Here is a 27567-nt window from a genome sequence, read left to right as displayed (position 1 = left end):
GAGAGATTTATCCACAGAACGGGGTACCCGAGGGGGGGGCGTAGAGAGAGACAAGAGTGGAGAGGTACTGGGGAGCGGTAGAGTGAATGTACTTATAGATCAGTAAAAGAAGTTTGAATTGAATGAGGAAATGGATAGGGAGCCAGTGAAGTGACTTAGGAACTGGCTATTGGATAAAAAAAACAGAGGGTATGGTTAAACTGCCATTTTTCTCAACAGAGGAGGATGTGTACTGAGACCGGTGCTATTAGACATATTTATAAATGATATGGAAATCAGAATGAGTGAAGTGATTAAATTTGCAGATGACATAAAACTATTCAAAGTTGTCAAAACACATGCAGATTGTAAAAAACTGCAGGAAGACTTTAGGAAACTGGAAAACTGGGCATCCACATGGTAGATGAAATTTAATATGGACAAATGCAAAGTGGGTCTTTTTTTGGGTTCAGCTGATTTTGAATTAAAATTCTTGGATTCTCTTACTCCTTGTTTGCCTTGGTTCATTGGAGCTTTCTTCACTTTCACCCATTTTGTGCTTGCAAATGCAAAGTGGTGCACATTGGGAAGAATAATCCAAATCATAGTTATCTGATGCTAGGGTCCATCTTAGGATTCAGCACTCAAGAAAATGATCTAGGTGTCATTGTAGACAATACACTGAAATCTTCTGCCCAGTGTGCAGCAGAAGCCAAAAAAGCGAACATGATACTAGGAATTATTAGGAAAGGGATGCAAAATAAGACTGAGAATATTATAATGACTCTGTATGGCTCCATGGTGCGACCTCACCTTAAGTATTGCATTCACCATATATATATAAAAAAAAAGATAGCGGAATTAGAAAAGGTTCAAAGAAGAGCAACCTAAATGATAAAGGGGATAGAACTCATCCCATATGAGGAAAGGCTAAAGAGGTTAGGGCTCTTCAGCTTGGAAAACAGAAGGCTGAGGGAGGATATGATTGAGGTCTATAAAATCCTGAGTGGTGTAGAATAAGTAGAAGTGAATCAATTTTTCACTCTTTCAAAAACTATAAAGACCAGAGAATACTCAATTAAATTATATGAAAATACTTTTATAACAAATAGGAGGAAATATTTTTTCACTCAAAGAATAGTTAAACTCTGGAACTTGCTGCTAGAGGATGTGGTAACAGCGGTTAGCATATCTGGATTTAAAAAAGGTTTGGACAAGTTCCTGGAGGAAACGTCAATAGTCTGTTATTGAGATGGACATGGAGGAAGTCACTGCTTGCCCCAGGACTGGTAGCATGGAATGCTGCTACTAATTGGGTTTCTGTTGGGTACTTGTGACCTGGATTGGCCACTGTTGGAAGCAGAATACTGGGCTAAATGGACCATTGGTCTGACCCAGTATGGCTATTCTTATGTCCTGGAGACACCAAACCCAGCCAGGGTTTCATATATTCACAATCATTATCCCTGAGAAAAATTTACATAAATTGGAAGCCCAATACATACAAATTTATTTCATGAATTATGGTATGTTCAAACCTAATTGAACGTGGGGGTCTTCGGGACAGGTTTAAGAAGTGTTGCTTTAATTTAAACATCCATCCATGCAAGATTCTTTTTGCTCTCAATGTTATAAGCCATTAATAAAGTATAGCCATTTACTGCTTCAAGTACAAGCCCCTGATATATCTGAAACTCTTCTTTACACCAAGTTTTGATCCATGTTGTTGATAGAACATAACCTTGCCTCTCGTCCTCCGTTTTCTCTTCAGTATCCTACACTATGATATAATCCAGGCAAACCACTTTCATTTTTCAGGGTCTAATAATAATAATGACCCTAAAAGCTAGGGAGTGTATTGAAACAGTTCTGCTGAGCCCTGCATACATGGCATTGTGGGCCTCAGAGGCAACAGAACGGGTTGGTCACAGGGGCTATGACCCTACCAATTTTTTGTCCTAAAGAGCATCGGCAACCAGGGGATGGGGAGCAGAGACAGAGGGCCATTTACTAAGGTGTGATAGTGTTTTTAGCACACGCTAAACACTAGAGTCACCCATATGTTTCTATGGACGACTTTAGCGTTCAGCGCATGCTAAAAACGCTAGTGCACCCTTAGTACTGTTAAAGTAAACAGGGCGCAGCATTTAGTTTGGCTTGCTCAAGCTAAAAAGATGTTCCTCTGCCCCTGGTGGACCTCAAATCAGAAATAACACCCTAGCAACAACAAAGGAAAATGAATATGCTTGTGGAGCAAGTATTATTTGATCTTTTGAAGTGCCAACTAGTGCAAAAACAAAAAAAAAGCATTTTAAAAAAAGAGTTGGCATATTTTTAAAGGAAAACAAAGTTCTTATCAAATGCAATATTCACTTTGATTTTCACTTATATTTTAAAGTTGTACCTGAAGTTGATCTTGGTGAAGTCTCATGGGGCCAAGCTGTACTTCTCTTACTGATCCCTAGGAAAGAGAAAAATAGAACACTGTAAAATACAGAGGTGAATGTACAGAGTATTCATATGTAAGGATAGAAAACATACTGTTCCACCACATTAAAAAACAGAGTCTGTAGTAAAGAGCAGATTCATTTCTTTTCAAGCTATGTTCCTTCACAAAGTGCCCTATGTCTCTTAAAATGCAATATATGCAATATTTACACCATTAATTAAAAGTGACAAGCATGTTGTAAGTGCAAATATGCGGTCTCTTATTCAAGACCGGCAACCAACTGATGTCTTGTACTTTAAGCATTGGTAGAAAATCAAACTGCTGCCCCAGCAGATTTGCACATTTTAATAGAAATTCTTCTGAAAGATATATTTTTAAGAAAAGGACGGTGCTCAAAATGTTTCTCTGTGATTAGAAAACACTTACGAATCCATTTTACCATATGAGGAAAGAGCACACAGATAATACTAATATTTCACATAAACATATGCTGTGTATGTAAGCAGCCTCTCTCAACAGTTCAAATGCAGTAAATCACTCAAGGATCAGAACTGAAAGTCACAGAGAACTATCGAGGAACACTTACACTGCACCTGAAGTCTTTACAGCATCAAAATGTTAAGAAAGAAAACAGGAAATTGATATGCTTTCCCTCTTGAGTAAAGCAGACTACTGTGAAATGTCACTGGTATTCTGTCAATGTCACCAGAGCAATGATTGCAAACCCAGAAATATAGGATTTTAATTCAGTTTTGAATAAAGGTGTGCTTTTATCTCTGTACCCTCTGAGTGGTTGAAGGCTTTAAATATAAAGTTGATACTTCGTACTTATGAATCTACTAAGAAAGCTGCATAAGACTGCAACTTTCCACAGGAAATACAGCCTTCTACTGGTCCTTATCATTCCCTCCAGATTTTCCTCATCATGAAACAAAAATTGTTATACATGTAGCATTAAATATTATCTAATGACTTTTGCACCAGTGACAGTAAGCAAAAACAGATTATACAAATTTCAGCTGTGGGTTTTCCTTTCTAAAAACTTGCAAAATACAATGGGCAATAATATAAAAGGGCTATTAAGAAAAAAACATAAGCAGAGAAACTCATATTAAACCAAGTGATTCTGTTCTCCCCCAAAACAGTGAAGTTACTTACCTGTAGCAGGTGTTCTCCGAGGACAGCGGGTCAATAGTCTTACATGTGGGTGACGTCATCCATGGAGCCCGGTGCGGAAAACGCTGCCTAGTGTAGTTTCACTTTAAGAGTTTGAGGCAGCATTTCCACTGCGCACGTGTGGGTGCCTTCCAGCTTACGTTGCAAGCGCGGGACCCAAAGAACTATATTAAATCCAACTCCCAGGGGAGGTCGGAGAGTATGTAAGACTAACTGGCCTGCCGTCCACAAAGAACACCTGCTACAAGTAAGTAACTTTGATTTCTCCAAGGACAAGCAGGCCATAATACTCTTACATGTGGGAATCCCTAGTTCCCAGGCTCACCGAAAACAACATAAGGCCAATGGGGACCTGCTATGGCAAGGCCAAAGTCAACTTTAAACTATATACATACTAGTTGTGAGGATGCAGCCTGAAGCAGAATAAAACTTGCCTAGGAGGGTGGAGTTGAATTTTAGACTCCGAACAAATCCTGTAGAACTGTCTGACCAAACCGACTGCCACGTTGGATATCCTGCTCAAGACAGTAGTGGAATGTGAATGTGTGGACTGAAGACCACATTGCAGCCTTGCAAATCCAATAGAGGCTGATCTCATGTGGGCTACTGATGCAGCCATGGATCTGACATTATGAGCCTTGACATGACTCTTTAGGGTTAGCCCAGTCTGGGCATAAGTAAAAGAGTTGCACTCTTTCAAATTGGCTGGCAGATTGCACTTATCAATGGCTAACTCCATCTTGTTGGGATCAAAACAAACAAAAAGTTGAGTGGACTCTCTATAGTGCCTAGTCCGCTACAGGTAAAAGGCCAAGGCTTGCAGTGCGCTGTCACCAGGATGGGCATCCAGTTTGGGAAAATATTGGCAGAACAATTGACTAATTATGATGGAACTCCACCACCTTAGGAAGGGTGGAAACGGAGAACTCTGTTGTGATGAAATTTTGTGTAAGGCGGATCTGCTACTAGGGCCTCAAGATCACTGACCCCGCGAGCTGAAGTAACTGCCACCAAAAACAAGACCTTCTAAGTCAAGTACTTCAGAGGACAGGAATCCAGAGACTCGAAAGGAGCTTTCATCAGCTGGGTAAGGATGATACTGAGGTCCCACAATACAGGCGGAGGTTTGACCTGGGGCTTTGTTAATAGTAAAACCTCACACGAATTGCACAGTAAGTGGCTGTCCACAGATAGGCTTAACCTCTACACGATAAGCACTAATTGCACTGAGGTGAACCCTTACAGAGCTGGTCTTGACAAGACTCAGAGAGGTGTAGAAGGTGTTCAAGTAGGAAGTGTAAAGCAAGAAAAAGGATTTAGGGCCTTGCTTTCACACCACGCTGCAAACTTCTTCCATTTGAAAGAATAACACCTCTTAGTAGAATCTTTCCTAGAAGCCAGCAAAACCCTGGAGACACCCTACATAAGTACATAAGTACATAAGTAGTGCCATACTGGGAAAGACCAAAGGTCCATCTAGCCCAGCATGCTGTCACCGACAGTGGCCAATCCAGGTCAAGGGCACCTGGCACGCTCCCCAAACGTAAAAACATTCCAGACAAGTTATACCTAAAAATGCGGAATTTTTCCAAGTCCATTTAATAGCGGTCTATGGACTTGTCCTTTAGGAATCTATCTAACCCCTTTTTAAACTCCGTCAAGCTAACCGCCCGTACCACGTTCTCCGGCAACAAATTCCAGAGTCTAATTACACGTTGGGTGAAGAAAACTTTTCTCCGATTCGTTTTAAATTTACCACACTGTAGCTTCAACTCATGCCCTCTAGTCCTAGTATTTTTGGATAGCGTGAACAGTCGCTTCACATCCACCCGATCCATTCCACTCATTATTTTATACACTTCTATCATATCTCCCCTCAGCCGTCTCTTCTCCAAGCTGAAAAGCCCTAGCCTTCTCAGCCTCTCTTCATAGGAAAGTCCTCCAGGAGTTTCAAAAAAGTAAACAGACTGTGAGATCCAGAGATTGGAGGTTGGGAAGCAGAAGAGATCCCTTATTCTTTAAATCTAGATCCCTTTAAATCTAGACTGAAAGCCCACCTCTTTAACATTGCTTTTGACTCGTAACCACTCGCCTCCACCTACCCTCCTCTCTTCCTTCCCGTTCACATTAATTGATTTGATTTGCTTACTTTATTTATTTTTTGTCTATTAGATTGTAAGCTCTTTGAGCAGGGGACTGTCTTTCTTCTATGTTTGTGCAGCGCTGCGTACGCCTTGTAGCGCTATAGAAATGCTAAATAGTAGTAGTAGTAGTAGTAGTATTCTGTGTTATAAGGGTCAGAAAACAGTCCAGTCTCCATGGTTCTGGATAATTCCAGAAGAAGAAGGAACCATATCTACCAAAGCCAAAACAGGGCGATGAGGATCATGGTTTCCTGGTCTTGTTTGAGTTTAAAGTTAAGGCACATTAAATATTAATGCACCAATACAATCCTATAGGCACATTAGCATTTGATGTGCCTTAGTGTTTAACGCCCATTAAAAATGCTAAAGCGCCTATAGACTGCCTTTGTAAACACAGGCGTTAGATTTAGCTCACCTTTTCATTGGTAGCTCAAGGTATTCAGGCAAAGTAGGCATTTCCCTGTCCCTTGAGGGTTCACAGTCTAAGGTGTCTTTCCTAAAAGTTGCACTTGCCAATTAATATATTAATTGGCAACAGTTTAACCCAAGAATGTATTTTTTTACTGCAACCCATGCTTTAAAAAAAAGGGTACTGTAAAGCATGTAAATCTATACAAAGCAGCTCATTATTATACAAAATAAACACTTGCATTAAACCTCACAAGCTGAATTAATAGTTGAAAATTAACTTTCCTGAGAGAGCACTGGCCTGCTAATATACAAGCCGATGCTACCAGGGATGGTGTCCAAGATGCCTACCAGTTTTAAAACATTGCCCCTCCACTTAGAAAAAGAATGCCAAGTCCCTCTCCAATGCCCCCTAAGTCTGAAAAATCATGATGGTGCTAGCCCCCTCACTTCCCCCTCCTTGTCACTAGTTTTGCCACATCATTATGAATCTGTGTCCCCCACTCCAATCCTTATTAAACAGGATAGTTGGACTGGTCCTGTTCCTCCCCCTCCCCCTTTAACACTTATTAGAATATCTCTGGGATCTAATGGGGAGCTCCTGGCAGTTTCTTTATGCAAAATGGCACCCTTGACTAACCTAGGGTTAGTCTCATGCTATTACTGTTAAGGGTCAGGTTGTGAAAAATCTTAGCCTGCCCCCAAGGAGGAGGGCTCTCAGAATTCAAATAAGAACACTTGATATGATACGTCTGGACCCAGTCAAAACCCTGCTCTTGGTATTAACTTGAAAGCTGCATGGGACTATGCCAAGTAGCCTGCTACTGATGGGGTATTAAGATTTTTTTAAAAAAGTATTTTTGTAAGATATAAATTATAACTAGGTGGCACAAGTTACCCTTTAAGGAGAAATGGAGTGTAAATCAAAGCTGATACAGTGCAGGTGTGTATCCTCCATTTTTAAAAAAAAATTGTATTGCCTTTTAAAAAAGAATGCTAATTGTTTTTATTTATTTTGCTACAGTTATAAACTTACATTTTATGAAGTCTTTAGCATGGAAGCATCTTATTTGAGCTGGTCTTTTTTGACAATCTTCAAAGAGATATTTTTTTTCTACTACAGGTCACAACAGTAAACCCATCCTCTATATGCAACTCCCAAGTCTGAGGCCCCACCATGACTGCACACAGTAACTGCAATGTCAATGCGGGATGTTCCACACTTGCTTAAAAAGCACTCTAAAACACTACACACAGCTTCTGGAAAAGTCTCCAATGCAGGCTGATATCTGTGATTAGAGCTGTGTTGAACAGCATTTTACTATTTGGCCGAACACGAATACCAAATATGAATCATGGGCACTGAGCTTTAACATATCAAATAATAAAAGAAGCAACGTGAAATCAGAGTTCATTTCAGTAGGATTTAGCACAGTACAGCCCCGGATTATTCGAATTAGAATTTAAATCACTATTCAGCTGAATACAAATAATGTATTCAAGGGCATTATTCTGGCCCAAATCAAATCGAATACAGTACAAATATTCGGTACAGCCCTATCTGTGATATCATCTTAATTGTGGAGGTTGTCATCTTGCTTGTCCTCAGAGAAACGGGCCACATTTGGTTGCCTCTCTTATGTAGCTTAATGGTTAGAGCAGCTGCCTATGAACCAAGGTCGAGAACCAAAGGTTGCAGATTCAAGTCCCTCTCTATCAGGCAGATGATCAAACCCCAGCGCTATTTTAGATACCGCTCTGGAAATACCGCTCTTCCAACGCTGTAGTAGCACGGTGTTGCGCTATGGCATGATCAGAAGTTAATGTATGCAGATATATGCAGCGGTGCTTCAGCGTAGTTAAATGAAGCTAAGTAGCCAGGACGCATGCGCACTAATCAGACGTGCTAGGCTACGAACAGCACGCATGTGCGTAGGGCTGCTTGTCGTTTTGTCATTGCGTCCTGTCATAAAGCGGGGAATAATCGAATGGCGCCAGACATCCATATGGCCGGCCATCTGCAAAGGCAGTTGAGGATGTCCAAAATGTGGATGTTTGTGAGGACATCCATGCCTGCTATGCCTCCAACACCTGCTTTATTTATTTGGATTTTGGATCACAAGTAGCAGCAGTGGGATTTGAACCAGCCACCTCTGGATTGCAAGACCAGTGCTCTAACCACTAGGCCACTCTGCCACTCCTCCACTCTACTCATCCCCTTGAAATTTGGCCATCCCTGTGGGGGGGCAGTTGAGGACATCCAAAATGTTTGAAAGAAGAACGTCCATGCCTTCATTATGCCTCCGCTGACACACACATACCCCCCCAGGGGCCTGCATACTGCCCCCCCCCCCCACAGGGATGGCCAAATTTCAAGGGAGTGGAGGAGAGTGGAGGAGTAGCAGAGTGACCTAGTGGTTAGAGCACTGGTGTTGCAATCCAGAGATAGCCGGTTCAAATCCCACTGCTGCTATTTGTGATCCAAAATCCAAATAAATAAAAGGGTGTCGGAAGCATAGCAAAGGCATGGATGTCCTTCTTACAGGAACATCCACATTTTGGACGTCCTCAACTGCAGTCACAGGGAAGGAGGCACAGCGAAGAATATACTCTTAAAAAAAAAAAAAAGACAAAAGTTTTTGAAGTTTTTTTTCGGGGTGGGACCTGTGCCACAAGAACGCCAGCTAGGACCTGGCGTTGTTCTGCGGCGCTGTTTTTCGGCATAGCGGCGTTCAACACCTCTGTTCGTGAGGCGCTAGCTTTTGATCATCCAGGAGGAACGCGAAATGACCTTATTTACATGAGATTGACTACATTTAAATGTCATGTGCGCAAGTGCCTGGCACGCTTGCAGTTTATGGCGGTAAACATGCTGATCATTCCACATTGTTAAAAGCGTGTGCAAAAACGGGGCTAATGGGCTTGCACGCTCGCGTTGACTTTTGTTCATCCCCCTGTATATATGTAATATATAGATAAGCATATTACCTAATCACAGCACTCGTCCCATCTGAGATTTGTTTTGGCCTCAGTTTATAGAATATACATTACATAATTCATCCTAGTAAACATAACTGTATACTGTACAGATATCTTTTATCCCTGGCTTGATGAAGAATCTCAGGAGGACTAGCGTCTATGGAAACAAAACCCTCAGCAGACTTAAACATCCCAATAGATTGCTCTCTCTTAATAAACAAGTCATAAGCAAGGAAACATTTACAACTGAATATCTGATATTAGCTAACACATTGAGCTCATACAGTGGAATAAGGACGTGGCCAAAAATGCATTACTGTCATTTATTCTGAACGTCTGCATTTCGATCAGTGACTGAAACAGTTTATTATTTCTGATGTCAATGTCCTCATTTGATATGTTTTAAATAAAACATATAGATATGTTTTAAATAAAATAAATATCAAAAATATATCTATATACCATAAAACTTATTAAAACCATTCTATGCTCTTGTAGTTGCTGTAAGACTGCCATTTCTATAAGTTTACTAAGATAAGGAAGAGCGTTTTAATGAAGCAAGTACATAACTATCCTTAAGAGATGTAATAATATCCTCAGTCCTTTCTTTCAAAACACACTGCTCTCAATAGCAAGACATGAAACAAAAGAGCTCAGCACAGGCTGCATCATTTTTAATACATCTACTTTCCCATACCCTACTACAGAAAACGCCTCAAGAAAGTCTCCTGACACACTGGCACAGTCTATCAGTGGCAGGTTCTTCTTCAAATTGATATATTCTAGCCAGACAGATCTGCCCAAATGTTATCAACCTTATTCTTAAGCAAGGCAAACAAACTTTCATACAAAAGACTGAAATGCACATTCAGCAGACCTAACCAAGTCCATGGTATCATGATGAAATGTAAATTTACCTGTTAATTTGCGTTTAGTCCTACAAAAATTAAATAAGAATAGATCTATGTTTTTTTTAAATCTGAAATTACTATTTATTGTTATAATATTTCTATCTAGCTCATGTGAAAATTATCAAGCATATCTTGTTCTTATACAAATTATTCTCCACAATGCGCCTATGCTTCTCATTGTTCAGATGTACACAGGACAAACCTACCAGATTGGTCTCCTGTCTGAGGGTTTGTGTCAGTGAGAATTAAGATGAATATTGTCTAATTCTACCATTATTGAGAAAATATATACAGCGGATGAATCGTGTTGGTAAGTTGCTACATTTTAGCAATTTATAAACAGCTCCTGAGGATGCCAACGGCGAAACACAGCACTGTGTAGAGCTGCAAGAACTTTCTTGCATACAGACTGTTGATAGAAATATTTGTGGAAACTACCTATAGTTTGACCATATAGTCAACGAATCTGGTTGAACAAGGATATATATGGACTGAATTAATACGTCACAACGGGATTAGTAACAAATTTTCGACCATATGGACTTTTGAACATGAGACAATGGTTTATACTATTTTGAAGAAGATATGGACTATGAAGGTTAATTAGGTTCAAAATTGTTACTTGCCTGTATATTATTAACCATTGCATTGTGGAGAATAATATGTATAAGAACAAGATATGCTTGATAATTTTCACATGAGCTAGATAGAAATATTATAACAATAAATAGTAATTTCAGATAAAAAAGCATAGATCTATTCTTATTTAATTTTTGTCATACAATTTCGGAGGAATAGTATAGAATAATTGTCCCTTTTCTTAGTTAATTTCTTTTAGTCCTGCCAGATGAGAAAATTATGTCCCCCTGGAAGTACATACATAGAAGAAAAAGGTCAGAGCTGAATTCACTCCCTTATAGGGAGCTGGTGCTGCCTTCAGTTCCTCAGTATCCCGTCAAAGCTAAAATAACTGAAGGCAATTGTTGTTTGGATTTCCAATTCACTACCTCAACCAATCTGATGAAGTCAAAAAAATTCACTCAAGGGTCACTAATTAAAGAAAAAGACAATATTCTATTCCAAGGCTACAAGTGTTATAACTACAGGCGTGGACAATGCTGCACTTACAGTTAGCTTTCTGAATTTGTCAGCTGCGACTTCCCTGGGTGGGTTCTGGACTGGTCTGGCAGGACTAACGGAAAGGAAATTAATAGTTAAATCTCATCTTCTTGCATCTTTGTTATTATTAAGATGTTATACAAATAACTGATGAGAGTATTCGGATTTCAAAACTGTATTAAATTTAATTTCCTACATCTGACCAAACTGAAGGTCATTTTCTTAAGACATCCCAAGATTTGATCTCTTCCACAGTTACCTTAGTGGTCACATTTTTTAAGGAAAAATACAAGACTGTTGTATTAAACATATTTTTCTATGAAATATATTTTAGATTGTGGACAGAAAGTAATAAAGGATTACCCAATTACAAACGACACAATTTTTGTAACGTAGACTCCAAATTCTTGCTATCAGTGCTTCTTTTTTTATTTATGCTTTTCCTGTAGATGTTCGATTTCACACTGGGGTGTTAAATATATGCATTCTGAGCCTTCTCACTTGGAAGCCCTTGTATTTGATGTCAAGAAATGTATTCTGTGGAACGTCTTCTTTTTCTTTTGTTTTTATTTTGGGGAGGGTATAATTATGGAGATAGTATTCAAGCATCTTTCTGACCTCATTTGCAACTTTCTTTAAATTAATCCCCTTATTTTCTAACTCCTGTTACTCTATTTTATCTTATCTATACGTTCCATCTTTGCTTATACTCTAGGCAGTCTATGAAAATGTTTTATTACGTATTGTGTTGACATTGTAATATAGTACATTATCAGGCTCATTTTCGAAAGAGAAGGGCGTCCAAAAAGCAACACAAAAGGCACATGGGCGTCCCAGTGACAGAAGGCCGTCCAAATCCAATAATCGAAACAGGTCCGCAGGACGTCCTCAGTGCAAGGACACCCATCTAAGGTAGTCTCCACAGGGGGCGTGTTATGGGCGGCGTTACGAGATGGGCGCCTTCAACGTATAACGGCTAGCGAAATGGTTTCGCATGGGTGGGAACGTGGGTGTCCTTAGTTAGACTTGAAATAAAAGCGACCAGGGCAAGGGGGAAGTTGTCTTTAAACCCATTAGCGATTTTGTGGAGATGGAGAGTGGCGAGATCGTTGTTGGGAGAGAATGCTGAATCGTTGTTTGGAGAGAAAGCTGAGAGTTTGTTGAGTACCTGTTACCTTTGTCTGTGTCCCCTAGTTGGAACGTTTTCACTCTCACCTGCCTCTTTTGTGTTTTACCTATTCAGCTTTCCCTACCCCTTCTAGCCCCCAAACCCAGACACCACTACTTCTTCCTCTATCTCCCCCATCCCCTCCCCCTATCCCTCTCCATTCACTGTCCCCAAGTTCATATTTCATTCCCTTACCTGTTTGTCTCTTTGTACTGTGTACTGCTGCACCGTATTTGTGAAGACTGTCGTTTGCTGCTTGGAGTGAGTGGCTAGAGGGTGTGGCAGGAGAGTTTGCAGTAGGTCAGAGAGTGCTTGCAGTGTGGCTCTGCTGTGTGTGACCGCATTGTTTGTCAGTGGTGGGAGAGTGAGTAGCAGCTTCTGTTTGTTGCTGCTGTGTTTCACCAAGTTGGTAGGGAGAGGTGAGCACTGGTGTCACTGCATTGCACCTGTAGTGTGGGGAAATTGAGGCACTAAATGCACAGGTGGCTTAGATGTTGGAGGAAGAGGGGAGGCACTGTAGGAGGTATGCACGCCCCAGAGTTTTCAGGCCCCCTAGACCTCACTGACCTGCAGTGTCTCACTAGTTACCGGTTTGATAGGGCTGCCATTCAGCACCTTTGTGACCAGCTCAAACTCCTGCTGCAGCCCAAGACCCATAGGAACAACCCTTCAGCAGTTCTGTGAGAAACACGTCCTTATTACTGTACTTTGCACTTATGAATGTTCCTTATATTTCCCGTATCTGAATGTCCGCAACTACATTCACTGTATCTGTGGAACAACCAGGTACATCAGAGAAGTCCAAAGTATAGTAATAAGGACATCTTTCTCACAGAACCGCCTAAGGACGTTCGTATGGCAAATGTTGGCAAGTAAAAACATGTCTTGGGGATGTCCTTTGGCGGTTCTGGAAGATGGGCGTCCTTTTTTACTATATTTTGAATGTCCCTGACTTGGGCGTTTTGCACTGCGATAATGTAGGAGACCATGACTGCACACACAATACGCAAAGTGAAGAAGCATCATGGATCTATAGAGGCATTTTGATATTCTCCATTTTATTTTCATTCTATTCTGAATAATTCTTCTTTTATTTGCTTTTTTGACCACCAGAGGTGACTCCAAATATGGAACCCATTAGTATATACCTATCGTTAAGATTATTTTTCCCTACATTAATCAATTTGCACTTGGCCACATTACATTTCATTTGCCATTTAGATGCCCAGATCTCTAGTCTGGCAAGATCCTTCTGCAACTCCTCAGTCTGTTTATGTTTCAACTACTTTGAATACTATGTCATCTGCAAATTTGATCACTTCACTAATTGCACGTGTTTCCAGATCATTAATCAGTAAGTTAAATATTGGTACCTGAGGTACCAATATTTAACTTACTAAACTCACCTATTGGCATCGAAAAAAAATGATCATTAAGTCCTACTCTTCCTATCTTTTAACCAGCTACTTATCTGCAGTAAGATATTGCCTAAAATCCCATGAGTTTTTAATTTCCAAAGGAGTCTCTCATAAGGGTCTTTATCAAAAGCCTTCTAAAAATCCAACACTACATTGAACGGCTCACCTTTATACAAGTGCTTATTCATGCATTCAAAGAATTCTAACAGATTAGTAAGGCATAACCTCCCTTTGCTAAACCCATGCTGGCTCTGCTATGACCTTATCCTCCCTCACAATAAAAAAATTATCCTTTTTTATAGTTTGAATTTATTAAACCCTGTAAAGTGAGACTCCCATGTGTCAACACCAAACCATATAACAAACCATATTTTCTATTACTCACTCCACAGCAGGCAATAAAAGTTCCTCTGACCAAAGTTACAATGATTGTTATTATAGCAGCCTTCTTATCAACTTTCTGCCACTCTTTTCCCAAAGCGTCTTCATTCTTAAACTAATGAGTAAAAAGGTTTGTCATAAATATTTTTTAGCAAAAGTAGTCAAGAGCATCACATCCCATTCTGAATACTTTAAATAAGATGCAATGGCACCATCTTATGGTACTCTTAACCCAACATCAAGTTGAGGGGCTGAATCATTCCCACTTTTCTCCCAACACAATTCTTGGAATAAATGAAGCAGTTGGCATCCTGAGCTCAGTAGCACCAATCTCATAATCCACTGGGGCCTCTGCTGCTCACCAGAAGACCTCCCAGATTGAAACCCCCCTCCCCCTGTTCCTAGCAGGGGTCCAAAGGGACATGGAAATATCCTCCACTTTGGATACCATCAACTGACACTGCCAAAGCTATCCTAATGGGTTTCCACTAGCTTCCTCTACACAACTGATTCAAGTCACTTCACTCAGTTGCAACAAGTAACAACTTTAGGGAAAACCCACTTAACAAAATAACTTTTAACAAACATGTCACCAATAGGTGAGTGCACAGCTATTCAGCTATTCAAGGCACCTTTTCGAATGAGGCATGAGGACTCATCCTGCATAGACTCTGCCCTCCTAGCCCTACAGTATCCTCTGTTTTTCTCCTTGTCCACCAATCTGGGCCAGCTGTATGAACCACTGGATTTGAAAATGACTACCTGCTGATCCTCCAAACTAGCTTCATTGCTCCATCTCATCATGCCTTCAATGATGCCCCCCACTTTCAATGAAAGGGGGAGGCTCTAAGGCTTATGTTTTAAAAAAATGGCTGGGTCTCAACAAACCATCAAGCTTCTCCACTTTCAGTCTTAGGCTAGTGTGTCAAATCCCACCTTTTCTGCATCATTCTGACCGGAGACAAATCACTCCTTTTACATCTGGACCACTGTAATGTCATGTATACAAGTTTGCCTAAGAAACTGTATAGTCTTTAGTTAATTCAAAATACAGTTGCTAATATGATCACAGGAAGTAATCTGCTATTTAGGATCAAGGATTAGCACTGGTTCTAAAATCGTGTTCACAGCTTACCTTATCCATTACATTAAGCAGTACGCTCTGGTGTCATCACTGCACTGAAACTTGGGCCTTGTCTAATGTATGGGTTCTCTACCCAGTCCTCAAGACACACCCAGTCAATCAGTTCTTAAGGATACCCACAATGAATATTCATGAGATAGATCTGCATACAATGGAGGCAGTGCATGCAAATTTATCTCAGGCATATTCACTGTGGATTTCATGAAAATCGGACTGGCTTGGTGTATGCCAAGGCCTGGGTTGAGAACCCGTAGTCTAATGGTGCCATCCGTAAATGAGATTAGGCTTTCATCATTCTGATTAATTTTCACAAATCCCCTTTTCATCCAGCCTATGTCATTTACTTCAAAAGAGTTGTTTTGGACAGTATATAATCCAGAGCATTTCTCTCAGGTAACAGGGTCTGGACGCTCATGGTCCATGTTCAAGCCATATGACCAGTGCCCAGAGTCACTGCCACAGTTTATTTACAGATGCTCAGGTATATGATGGCAGCTGTTCATGTGGTTCCACTAGTTACTCTGAAAAGGCAGCATTCTCAGTGGTTCTCAAATTTCAGTGGAATAAACTTTCCCAACCTCTCTCCACTATTCTGTAACATCCTGCTCAGCTTCACCTGTTGTTACAGTGGTGGATGCACAACCCAACTTCACTTGGTCATATGCTATTCAGTGGCAGCATCACTCAGTCCTCACTACAGATCCCTCCAGCCAAGGGTGAGGTCCTCATCTCAGACCTCCATTCTCAGCGAACATAGTCAAGCAATCAAACAACTCTTCACAACAGAACACTTGCAACCAAGAGCAATCTTCTATGTCCTTTCATGCTACCGCTACTATCATTTCTATAGTGCTACTAGATGTACGCAGCACTGTGCCATTATATGCAGGTGCTTTCTCTGTCCCTAGAGGGTTCACAATAAGTTTTTTTTTTTCTGTTCCAGTTCAAAGTGACAATCAAGCAAAAAGGGAGCTCAGGCTCTCTTTATTGAGAAGCATCTAGAATCCTGGAATTTGCCACATACAAGCCACCTATATACCCAGACCTCAATCAGTTGACCAACAAAGCTCAGCAGTGTGCTTCGTCTGCATGATTAGTCCCTCAATTCAACCATTTTTAAACTTCCATCTTTCAAGAGTGAGGAACACCTCAAAGTCAACCTCCTTGTCAGTGAAGAGAATGCAAAGTTTCCTCTCTACTATTCCATTTTCCCTTCTCTGCTATAATTCACACCAGATCACCAGATACACTAGAAAACCCATGGACATGACAATTTCTTTATGCTTAGTCCCCCATTCCACTCATTCTTAGGCTACTCCACAAATTTTAGCAGAGCCCTTATGCAATGATCCTAAGAGCACCTACTGGCCTTAACAGAACTGGCTCCCCTGCCCTCCAGAACCTAGAAGTTCTACCTCCTTGAAAAATACTCCAGTTCCCAAGGTTAATCACATACAGTAGAAAGATTGGCTTCTTCATCCACACCTCAAGAGTCTGACATTTACAGTCTGGAAATTAAGCAGTCTTTATCATATTGATAGCTGCCCGGAAACCTAGACAAATATATGCTTTCAACTGGAAGAGATTCTCAATCTGGCGCTCTGCTAATGGCCATGACCCTATTACATGTCACCCTACAACAATTTTAAAATATCTATATCATTTTATATAGTCTTAATCTATGACTTCTATCAGAGTGCATCTAAGTGTACTGTCAGCATATCATGCTTCAGTGAACTAACTTCTGGTTTTACAATTGCAGTTGGTTGTTCACTTCATGATAGGCCTGCTTCATGTACAGATTATGCTACAGAAGGCACTGTGCCTTGGGACTGTTTGGCCCTTGTCTCACTTATGAAGGCTCCTAGAAAAAGCAGCTCTCGAGTTTCTTTTTAAAATATTTTTAAGTCTTTTTATTAGAGGCATAATCGAAAGGGGCGCCCAAGTTTTCCTGAGGACGTCCTCGTAGGATGTCCCTGCGAAGGGGCGGGGAAACCCGTATTATCGAAACAAGATGGACGCCCATCTTTCGTTTCAATAATACGGTCGGGGACGCCCAAATCATAACATTTAGGTCGACCTTACGGATGGTCGTCCCCGATTTTCGGCGATAATGGAAACTGAGGACGAGCATCACAGAAACGACCAAATCCAAGCCATTTGGTCGTGGGAGGAGCCAGCATTCGTAGTACACTGGTCCCCCTCACATGCCAGGACACCAACCGAGCACCCTAAGGGGCACTGCAGTGGACTTCAGAAAAAGCTCCCAGGTGCATAGCTCCCTTACCTTGTGTGCTGAGCCCCCCAACCCCTCCAAAAAACCCCACTCCCCACAACTGTACACCACTACCATAGCCCTTAGGGATGAAGGGGGCACCTAGATGTGGGTACAGTGGGTTTCTGGTGGGCTCACATTTACTACCACAAGTGTAACAGGTAGGGGGGATGGGCCTGGGTCCGCCTGTCTGAAGTGCACTACAGTACCCACTAAAACTGCTCCAGGGACCTGCATACTGCTGTGATGGAGCTGGGTATGATATTTGAGGCTGGCATAGAGGCAGGAAAAATATTTTAACATTTTGTTTAGGGTGGGAGGGGGTTAGTGACCACTGCGGGAGTAAGAGGAAGTCATCCCCGATTCCCTCCAGTGGTCATCTGGTCATTTAGGGCACATTTTTGTGCCTTGGTCGTAAAAATAAAAAGGACCAAGTCGTCCAAGTGTTCGTCAGGGACATCCTTCTTTTTTCCATTATCGACCGAGGACGCCCATGTGTTAAGCATGCCCCAGTCCCGCCTTCGCTATGCCTCCGACATGCCCCCGTGAACTTTGGTCATCCCTGCGACGGAAAGAAGTTGAGGATGCCCAAAATCGGCTTTCGATTATGCCGATTTGGGCAATCCTGTGAGAAGGACACCCATCATGTGATTTGTGTCGAAAGATGGGCGTCCTTCTCTTTCAAAAATAAGCCTGCAAGTCAATGTTGCAAAGAAAAGGCAATATATATCAAACATAAATAAAATATACATTATGTAAAACAAATCGCTTCTCAAAAACAGAAACCTCTAATTTTTTGAGTTGTTCCGCAACTCCCTCCCAATCCCCTCCCTCCTCCACCGTACTATGCAATAAAACAAATGAGCAATTAACACCCATAAACAAATGCTATGAGCAATGAGTAAGAAAGGGTTCACATATGCGCTCCCATTTAGCCAGGGTCTTGTTATGCTGTGCCATGATCTTTTCCACATGAGCTATAAACCAAAGTTTTGTAATCCATTTATAGACAAACGTAAGAGTCTCCGATTTCCAGGCAGTAGCCAGAGTGAGTCGTGCTGCATTTAGACAATATTGGATAAGACACTGCTGTCTCAAGTGTGGTCTATTAAGCAAGAAGATCCCCAGGGGTCATAGTATCTGAAGACCCAACCAAGATGACAGCTTAGACTGCACCGTCTTCCAATAAGCACGCACCTTGACACAGGTCCACCAAATGTGTCCCACAGTTCCTCTCACCACATTTTCTCCAACAAAGTGCCAAAACAGCAGGAAAAATGTGATAACGGTCTGGCAGGAGTAAGATACCAATGATACATTAACTTTCAAGAGAATGGGTTAAATTAACAGCACCAGACAAGCGTGGCAACGCCACTTCCACTGTCTTCCAATCATGCTCCTCATATCGAATACCTAGCTCAGCTTCCCATTTAGCTCTATGAAACAGATCAAGGGGCAGTCTGTCCCTAAGATAATGATACAGCACTGAAGTTAATTTGTGTGCATTACAAACATTTTCACATAAATCTTCCAGGAAAGTGTTTTCCCACGTGACAACAGGCTTACTAGATTTTGAAGTTAAGAAATGAGGGAGCTGCAAATAAGCAAAATGATCACTTGGCTATAACTGATAGTCACAAGCCAGCTTTTCAAGGGGTATTAAGTCAGCATCATTGTTCAAGAAAAAACAGTCTTTAATAAGTTGTACAGATGTCCCTGACATGTTTCAGACCCAGGAAGACACACACTGACCTGCGTTGGTGGAGTGTTTAGGTTCGCACCAGCTGGTTCTTAATGCCCCTGATGCAGTCTGTACTCTTGGCCAAAACATGGGCATGTTGATAATCTGATTGTGAACCCTGGGAGAATCTTTCTCTTTTGTTCAACTGTGGATATTGTAGACAGACTGCCTTCTCATTTTCTTACCCAAGTAGCTAACTGCATCAGAGGCTACAGTCTGAAGACCGCAGGGCTTTGACTAGGTGGGAAAAGAGTGTTATACACAATAGGAGAAAATTTTGATAACAAAGTCTCAATCTCATCCTGTGCAATCCCAAATCTGAAAAGAATAACAAGTAGTGGGGCAAGTGGTCAGTGCAAGCGCTCTATGCTGAGGAGGCACACACAACAAAGAGGCCAAGTTCATAGGACCAACTTGAGTCTGCTCCAACACAATCCATGGTTTATGAGGAAGGGCTTAAAACTGCTTAATGGCCAAATGCGCCTGAGCTGCTTGATAGAGACAAGTGGGCACATCAAGACCCCCCTGTTTCCTATCCCTATAATGAATGCTACGAGGCAATCTCAGACACTCGTTATATTCCATATAAAAGCATGCCATGAGATTTTGAAGGTAAGAAACAAAAGCTCTAGGCAAAGGTATAGGCAAGACTTGAAATAAATATAACAGCCTAGGTAAAAGATTCACTTTTATCGTGGCTATTCGACCAAACCAGGAAAGGGACAAGTGGTCCCAGCGATCAAGGTCAAGCTTTAATTCATGCAATAATATAGGACAATTTGCCTGGAACAAACCTAATAGTCAGTGGTTATGTAAACACCAAAATATTTAATTTTATTGGCCACCCATTTAAAACTTAAAAGACTGCTGAACAGCACTATCCAAATTAACATTAAAAGCTGCAGACTTACTCATGTTAACGCTAAATCCTCAGACTGCCAAGTACCTTTGCAAGACAGACAGCAGATTTGGAAATGTGACAAGGGGATTAGTAAGCAATAAAAAAAAAGTCTGCAAAAAGTGCAATTTTGTATTCAATATCACCCACATGAAGTCCACAAGCATCCAGATTGGTGCAAACAACACTTGCCAATGATTCTATCACCAGTAAAAAAAAAAAAAAAAAAAAGCAGAGGAAACAGAAGACAACCCTGTCGAGTCCCCTGCTCAACTCAAACTGTTGAGAATTATCCCTATTAATGCGTATGCAGGCCCGTGGCTTAGTGTAGAATGGAAAGATCCAGGCCCAACAATGGAAGCCCAGACCAAATTTGGATTGAACTGTTATCCATAAAAGGTCAATGGATGCGGTCGAAGGCATTCTTGGCATCGATGTCTGAATGAAACAAGCAATCGTGACCAGGTCAATTGTTCTACAATTATCAGAGACCTGCCTACCTGGAATAAAACCTAACTGGTCAGGAAGGTAGGATTGCAGCAAGCCTATTGGCCAAAACCTTTGCCAAAATGTTTACATATGTGCTCAACACCGAGAAAGGGCAATAGGACTGGCATACCGTCAGATCTTTCTGTGGCTTAGGGATCACTGCAATCTAAGCCTCCATCACAGAAGCGGCAAGGGGCAACATAAACAGACAGAATTCAAGAGATCAGTAAGTAATGGAGCAAATTCAGAAGTGAAAGGTTTACAGAAGTCCCCCGAAAAACCATCTAATCCCAGAGATTTATGATTAGGTAGGGATTTAATAGCTTGTATCATTTCTTTATCCATCATGATCTCTCCATTCAGAGAAGCACGTTCTGCAGGTGTTAAAGTTGGAAAAGCAAGCTCAGACAAATAAGAATCAATGGACATCAAGTCAATCCCAAAGTCTGCAGTATATAATTCACCGTTAGATTCTCTAAACCACTCACTAATATTCTCTAAACTGCTCCTATATCTGAATGGCATGGGTCAATAAAGTGCCAGATCTATCTTTGAAATTATATATGCTTCTATCAGCCTGTTGTCTACACGGGCTCAAGGCCAACATTTGGCTGTAGCTATCTAATTGCAATCTGGCAGCCTGTAGCTGCCAAAAAACAGATTTGAAGCCCGTAAGTTTATGCTGTTGCTCTAAACTGTTAATACAAGAAGTACAGTGTTGTACTAATCTAAGCTCCTGCTGCTTATGTTGGGAAACTGCTTTAAGAAAAAAAACACTAAAAACTGCCTTAAGGGCATCCCAAATAATGCCTAAGGTCAGGCCAGAGTCCAGGTTATGATCAAGGCAATCTTTCAGCAAAGTTTTATAAACTTGAATAAGAGACTCATCTCCCAACAAAGCATTATTAAGAGACCAGTATCTAGTCCTAGGTTCTCCCTCAACATCAAATAATTCAACACAAGTAGGAGCATGATCTGAAATTGCAAGTATGCCTATATAGGATACAAAATCAACAGTGAGCGAAGAAGCATCAACAAGCAAATCAGTCCTAGAATAGGAGCCGAGAAAGGGAATAAAATGTATAGTCTCAATCCCTAGGATTGGCAAACCTCCAAGCATCCACCACCCACAGAGCATGGGTAATTTGCTAGAAGGCTTTAGAGTTATAGATATCACCTCCAGTAGAAACCCCCATGTGATCCAAGCCAGGCTGAAAACTGGCATTTAAATTGCCTCCTAATATTGTTTTCTTCATTTGTTGTTGGTAAGCTAAACAAGTTAGCTTCTCAAACAGTAGCATATGTAAAATCACAATCAGCATGTTTTTTTTTAAATTGAAATGTCAAATTAGTTACAAAAAGTAAATAAAAGTAAATGCAACAATATTCAAACTTAAGAAATAGCAAAATAAATAAAGAAAAGTGTATAAAGTCCACATTACTGAGAATAGTTGAAAGACTATTACTACAGAAATAAAAGAAATAAGGTATAATCTATTCAAATGCAGGCCTGGTAATTAACAATATGACCCTAAATTAAACCAGCATTTTCAATTTCAAGGTAACTCTACTGCTTTAGTAGATATATATTTCTAGATCCAGATCATTTGGAAATTTTTCTATCAATTGTTCCCCTGAATAAGCAAGCAGTTACAAGGAAATTTAAGAAAAAAATGTACTACCTGCAGCCAGAACTCTAGGCTTTAGCTGCAGGAAAGCCTTATGTCTCATCTGAGTTGGCCTGGATATATCAGGGACATCTGAATTCTTTGTCCACAGAAGTTAATATCCTTCTTTTTAAAGTATGCTTTCAAAATCTCTAAATTTTATCAAGGGAAACAAAGGAAATCAATATAGCACATCTCTCAATATTATCTTTTAGAAGATTCCAAAAATTTAGTACGATCCAAACTGTCTGGTGTACTCAAATTATCAAAATCACCTTCCTGATTAGCTACTCTCAAACCTCTAGGAATATAATACATAATCTTAATATCAGATTCCAACACAGATAATTGCAGCAAATCCTTCATATACATCGTAAAAAGTTCAAGTGAACAATTGCCATAACATGAGCAAAGATGTACCGACCCTCAGGATCATGCTTCACCTGTTCAATCTGGACAGACAAGAGATAATGAAAGAAGTACGATTCCCCTCTGCCAAGAAGCTGAGTGCAAAGCAGCTGTACAATGGCAGGAACATCCTCCACTCCTCTCGCCTCAGGCAGTCTGCAGAATCTCAGATTTTTCTGCCGGCCCCTATTCTCCAAATCATCAAGCAATATATCTTCATATTACATACAAAGATTCAATCTGAGTGTGCAGTGCTTCTAGGGCCTCAGTATGCTCATCAGTGTAGGTCTCCAAGTCCCCCACCCCCATGTACAGTCAATTTTCTCCAAAATCTTGTCCCACATGCTTTTCAACTATTGGCGAATTTCCATAAAATAGTGCTTAAAACCTCAGCCTCTGACTGCAAGGACTGCAACTCAGACAGGGAATCGGGGCCTGGGGATGCATGGCACGATGCACAAAACTTACTGGGGTAGCAACTTGCTATTTGACCAGTTTTATTCGGTTAAGCATGCACTGTAGTCAGCGAGTAAAGAGGTTCTGCGAGCCCTTTTCTGTTTGCTGTAGCAGCCAATGTTAATCACATGCTAAGATATTACAATGAGCTAATTAGTAAGTAAAAGTGCATTCCGAGGAATGCACAGCCGTTTCCAAGCGATGCACAGAAAGGCCCACCTACCTTTAATGAGAGAAAAATAACATGAGGTCTAGAGCAGCCATAACATGTCAGCATGTTCTGGAACACATCCACGGTACCCACAGTTAAAAAAAAAAAAAAAGTGAAGTGGCCCTAATGCAGCCAGTGTATCATAGCCAAAGATGTGAGCTCTGTGCTGGACAATGCTCCTGCACAAGGTTGACTCCTGCTAAATATTTTACAAGCATCCCATTGCAGGCAGACAGCAGCGATCCTCACTGTTTATTGAAAACCCCAGCAGTTTCCTGGCAAGAGACTCTAGAGCTAAGGGCTCCAAAGTCTACGGTTTCCTTTTTGGGGCTGCTAGGTAATGGGGAGTAAGTGAGCGCGGGGGGGGGGGGGGGGGGGGGGGGGGGGGTAGAGCTGGCCATGGGCACTGCACGCTGCAGGCATCATCTGCCGAGGCAGCTCGGGACAGGAAGCCAAAGAGCCGGGGGCCGCCTTGCCTGGATACTGGGGAGCATCAGGAAGAGTTGGAGAGGGAAGGGGGCTGCAGGACTTCCTCGGCACAGCACATGAACCAGGTGGATGCAGCAGAGCACTTCAGGGCACCCTTCCAGTCCCTCCCTTCTCATGGGGGCACCATGCCCCTTTCCTTACACGCCAACCATCCTTTCACAGCGTTCCACACGGCTTTCAAACACACAGAAAAAGCCTGTGCTTTTCTGCGTGTAAGTCGTGTGGAGGAATGCTGTGACTCTCCTACGCATGTGCTGCTTAATGGGAGGCTGTTCTTTGCATGCGCTAGCTTTTTCCCTACCATGCAAATCAGCTGTAACTGCAAGTAGCTCACATGCATGTGATTCCTTTTGGGAATCGATTGCTATTTCCAACTCGGTAACACTGAGGTGGAAATAATGAGTGGTGGGACCTTTGTGCATTGGCCCCTAAGACCAAAGGGCTCACCAGATCTTCTACCTGCTAGAGACTGAGAATACTAAGGCTTTCAGGGGCTAAGCAGGCCTCTTACTGGCTCATGCAAGAATCAGTGTTCTCAGTCTCCACCTGCTGGAAGGCGTGCACAACCCACCAGTCCTGCTGGACCAGTCCAGAGGGACGCTAAGGAAGAGAGTGCTGAGTGGTTGGGGATGTGAATGAGTTTTGTGTGCTGTGTTTATTTGGAGTGGTGACTGTTGGGGGGGTGTTCTATTTAAAAATGAAAAGCACAATGGTCAGATTCGAGACCTATGTTGCTTCATGTTGTTCTCTGCCTCTTCTTTGTCACCGTGTTGGATTGAGAGTTCCTATGAAAGCTTCCATTTTGGAGATGTTATGATGTCCTTGTTTTTCTGACTGTTGCAATAAAATAAATCTTTAAAAAAGGAGCTAAGCATGAACGTCTAAATAACTGATTAGAAGGGAAAAATGTTCTACAGTCTGTCAGGATTGCTGGACATACTTAAATGAATATGAAACCAGCCTGCCATACTTAAATTGATGAAACCAGCTTCTGACTTCTGAGAACTCCCCCCTCCCTCAGGAATCACTAAGGATGGCAAATGGACCAAATGTTGCCCAGCTGGCTGCTAGCCCTGTGTTTTCTTGATTATCCCTAATTAACATACCTTTTGTCCTATCTGGGAGCAGGGCTCTCTAAGAACAAAGGAAGCCAGACAGATAGGCTCCAAAACTGGGGACTTCAAAGAGTAGAACCTGTGAAAATGGTTACCCTTCCTTATATCAAGGAAATTAAACTGGAGTTTGGCTAGGAAGGAAAGAGGTTATTTGATCCCTTTCTGTTCCTTGGACAGAGGAAACCCAAATTAGCTCTGGATCCAAAAATTGTCTTAAGAAAGCCAATAAAGTTATATAGAACTCACCTGTATCCAGTTACAGTAGTTGAGCCAATTTAAATATTCCTGGATGAATTATCAAGCTGTTTCTGTTGTATGAAGTGAATCTGTAACAAAGGTCTAAATTTCCAATCATAGAACTGCCAAAAGAACTCTAGGATAAAGTTATTCAACAGTATAATTCGGGAAAATCTATAAGAAAATGTCACATCTGTTTGAATATCTCTTGCAGCACTCTTGAGTCCAAACAGTTGGCACCTCTGTTTCCCTTTAGGTTACTTCTGATAAGGCCATCCCTCCAAAGTCAATAACCCTAGATCCATGGGTTAAGGAAACAGCTGAGGAAGGTCATTGTGCGACCTAAGATTACTTTAAAAGAACTATAGGGGGTGTCTGGCTGAGACTGGAGAAAACGTTGACTGTTCAACAAATTCAAGATTATTCAAACATAGCTGATATGGGAAGGTAGCAAGAAGGCAGCTATGATGAAGAAAAGCCATATGGTATGCCACATAATACACGGCCAACTGAACACGGTAAGCAAGTTATGCACAGTAGACGGTGGGGGCACCAGAAACAGTGTGCAGTGCGCTGCATAGCAATGTCTTTCCCTTCTCTCCATTCCCCTCCGGCATCTGCCTCACTTGCCCAGTCTAACGTAAAAATGTTTTTTTCTAAACAGAGGGTTTCAAGTGTGGGAGCGATTCAAACATGCTGCCTTCTGCCTACTTGGCGCTCTCCCTCTGCCACCATGGTCCACCCAGGCAGAAACGGAAACAGAAGTTGAGCTTGCATCAGAGGTGGAGTGGACCACGTGGCAGAAGGAGAGTGCCGAGGAGGCTGAAGGCATTTGAATTGCTCCCGCACCAGAAACCCTCTGTTTAGAAAAAAACATTTTAAAGTTAGACCAGGCAGGTGAGGGAGATGAAACAGAACATCTGCTAACAGGTGCAGGTAATAGCACTTTGTAACCCTGGGGGAGGTAGAAGCGAGAAAGGAGATACAGGAATGGGGGGCACAGAATGGTAGCTTGCACGGGGTGGGGGGGGGGGGGGGCACCAGAGTCCCTACCACCAGCCCTGACATAATATTTGCAAAGAAACCCTTAGGGTATGCTGCATCATGTGAAAACGTTTTGTGGTTTGTTGAGATCAAAGTGAAACTTTTTGATCTCAATGCTAAGTGATATGAGTAGCATAAAACACAGCACATCACCTAGATGGTAACCATTGTGGCGCTGTAGGGAAGCTTTGCAGCAGCAGGGAACAGGAGGCTTGTAAGGATCAGGGGAAGAATGGATGGTGCAAAGTACAGATAAAAATAAAAAAAAAGAAGAGAAAGCCCCTACAAATTAAGGCACAGTGCAAAAATGGAAGTAGGGGAAGACCAATACAATTCCAGCTCAAGGGCAAAAATCAATTTTATTAGTCGGACTCGATGCAGATCTACATTTCAGTGCAGGGACACCTGCCTCAAGAGTCAACAAGGAGTCCTTGGTAATCTAATTACTAAAAGAGTAAAATATTGTGTGCTGCAACTAAATTGCAGATTTAAAAAAATGTGGTCACAAGAAACAGCAAAGTACAGGCAGATTCAGGAGGAAAATGTGTTCCCATCAGGGTTGGTGAGAAGATTCAACTTTTAGTAGAACAATGATCATAAGGACAAAGCTAAAGCAACAATGGAGTGGCTCAGCAAGAAGAAATTGAATGCCCTCAAGTGGCCCAACCAAACCCCAGACCCATGTTTAATAAAATATTTGTGACAAGTCTTAAAGAATACAATCCAGAGAAAATCCCCCGACAACCAGAAAGACTGAGCTATTCTGCCAAGCAGAATGGGCAAAAACTGTACCATCCTGTTGTACAGTCAGTAGAAACTTAGCCTAAACTCACAGCTGTTACTGCTGCAGAAGGAGTTTCCACCATGTAATGAGTCAAAGGGTATGAAGTTTTGTACAATTGTAACTTTTTGGCTTCTTATTCTCAAATACTTTTTGAATAATTCCATAATGATTATTACACCTTGAAAGAGCACAGTATGTTATGTGGATCAGTGAAACATACTCCTACTTTCAAGCATTTCAAATTGTATTTTTAGAAAGAAGATGAAAAATGTACAACTGTATATGTATTTGTAACCATTAGTAACACTAAAATGTCAAAATATTGCAAAATACCAGTTTCCTAATCTATTAAATGTATTACTAAATGTCGTTGGAGTGCCACAAACTATTCTATTGGCTGAGAATATGCTTTATATCAGAATTTCTGTGTCACTGGATTGATATAAAACATTCTCTTTCCTTTTCATCCGTAAAAGC

General features: G+C 41.4%; 1 protein-coding gene across 1 annotated transcript in view; it reads right to left on the bottom strand.

Annotated features, from left to right (window-relative positions):
• Positions 1-27567, bottom strand: part of PDE8A (phosphodiesterase 8A) — a 487954-nt gene that overhangs the window by 201521 nt on the left and 258866 nt on the right. Inside the window, 1 exon segment of the mRNA XM_030189604.1 lies at positions 2384-2440. Within this exon segment, the coding sequence (XP_030045464.1) occupies positions 2384-2440 (57 nt within the window).

Source organism: Microcaecilia unicolor, chromosome 1, assembly GCF_901765095.1.
Source record: "Microcaecilia unicolor chromosome 1, aMicUni1.1, whole genome shotgun sequence".
Classification (NCBI taxonomy): Eukaryota; Metazoa; Chordata; class Amphibia; order Gymnophiona; family Siphonopidae; genus Microcaecilia; species Microcaecilia unicolor.
Note: the sequence above shows the minus strand (reverse complement) of the source record. Positions and strands in the feature narration are given on the sequence as shown.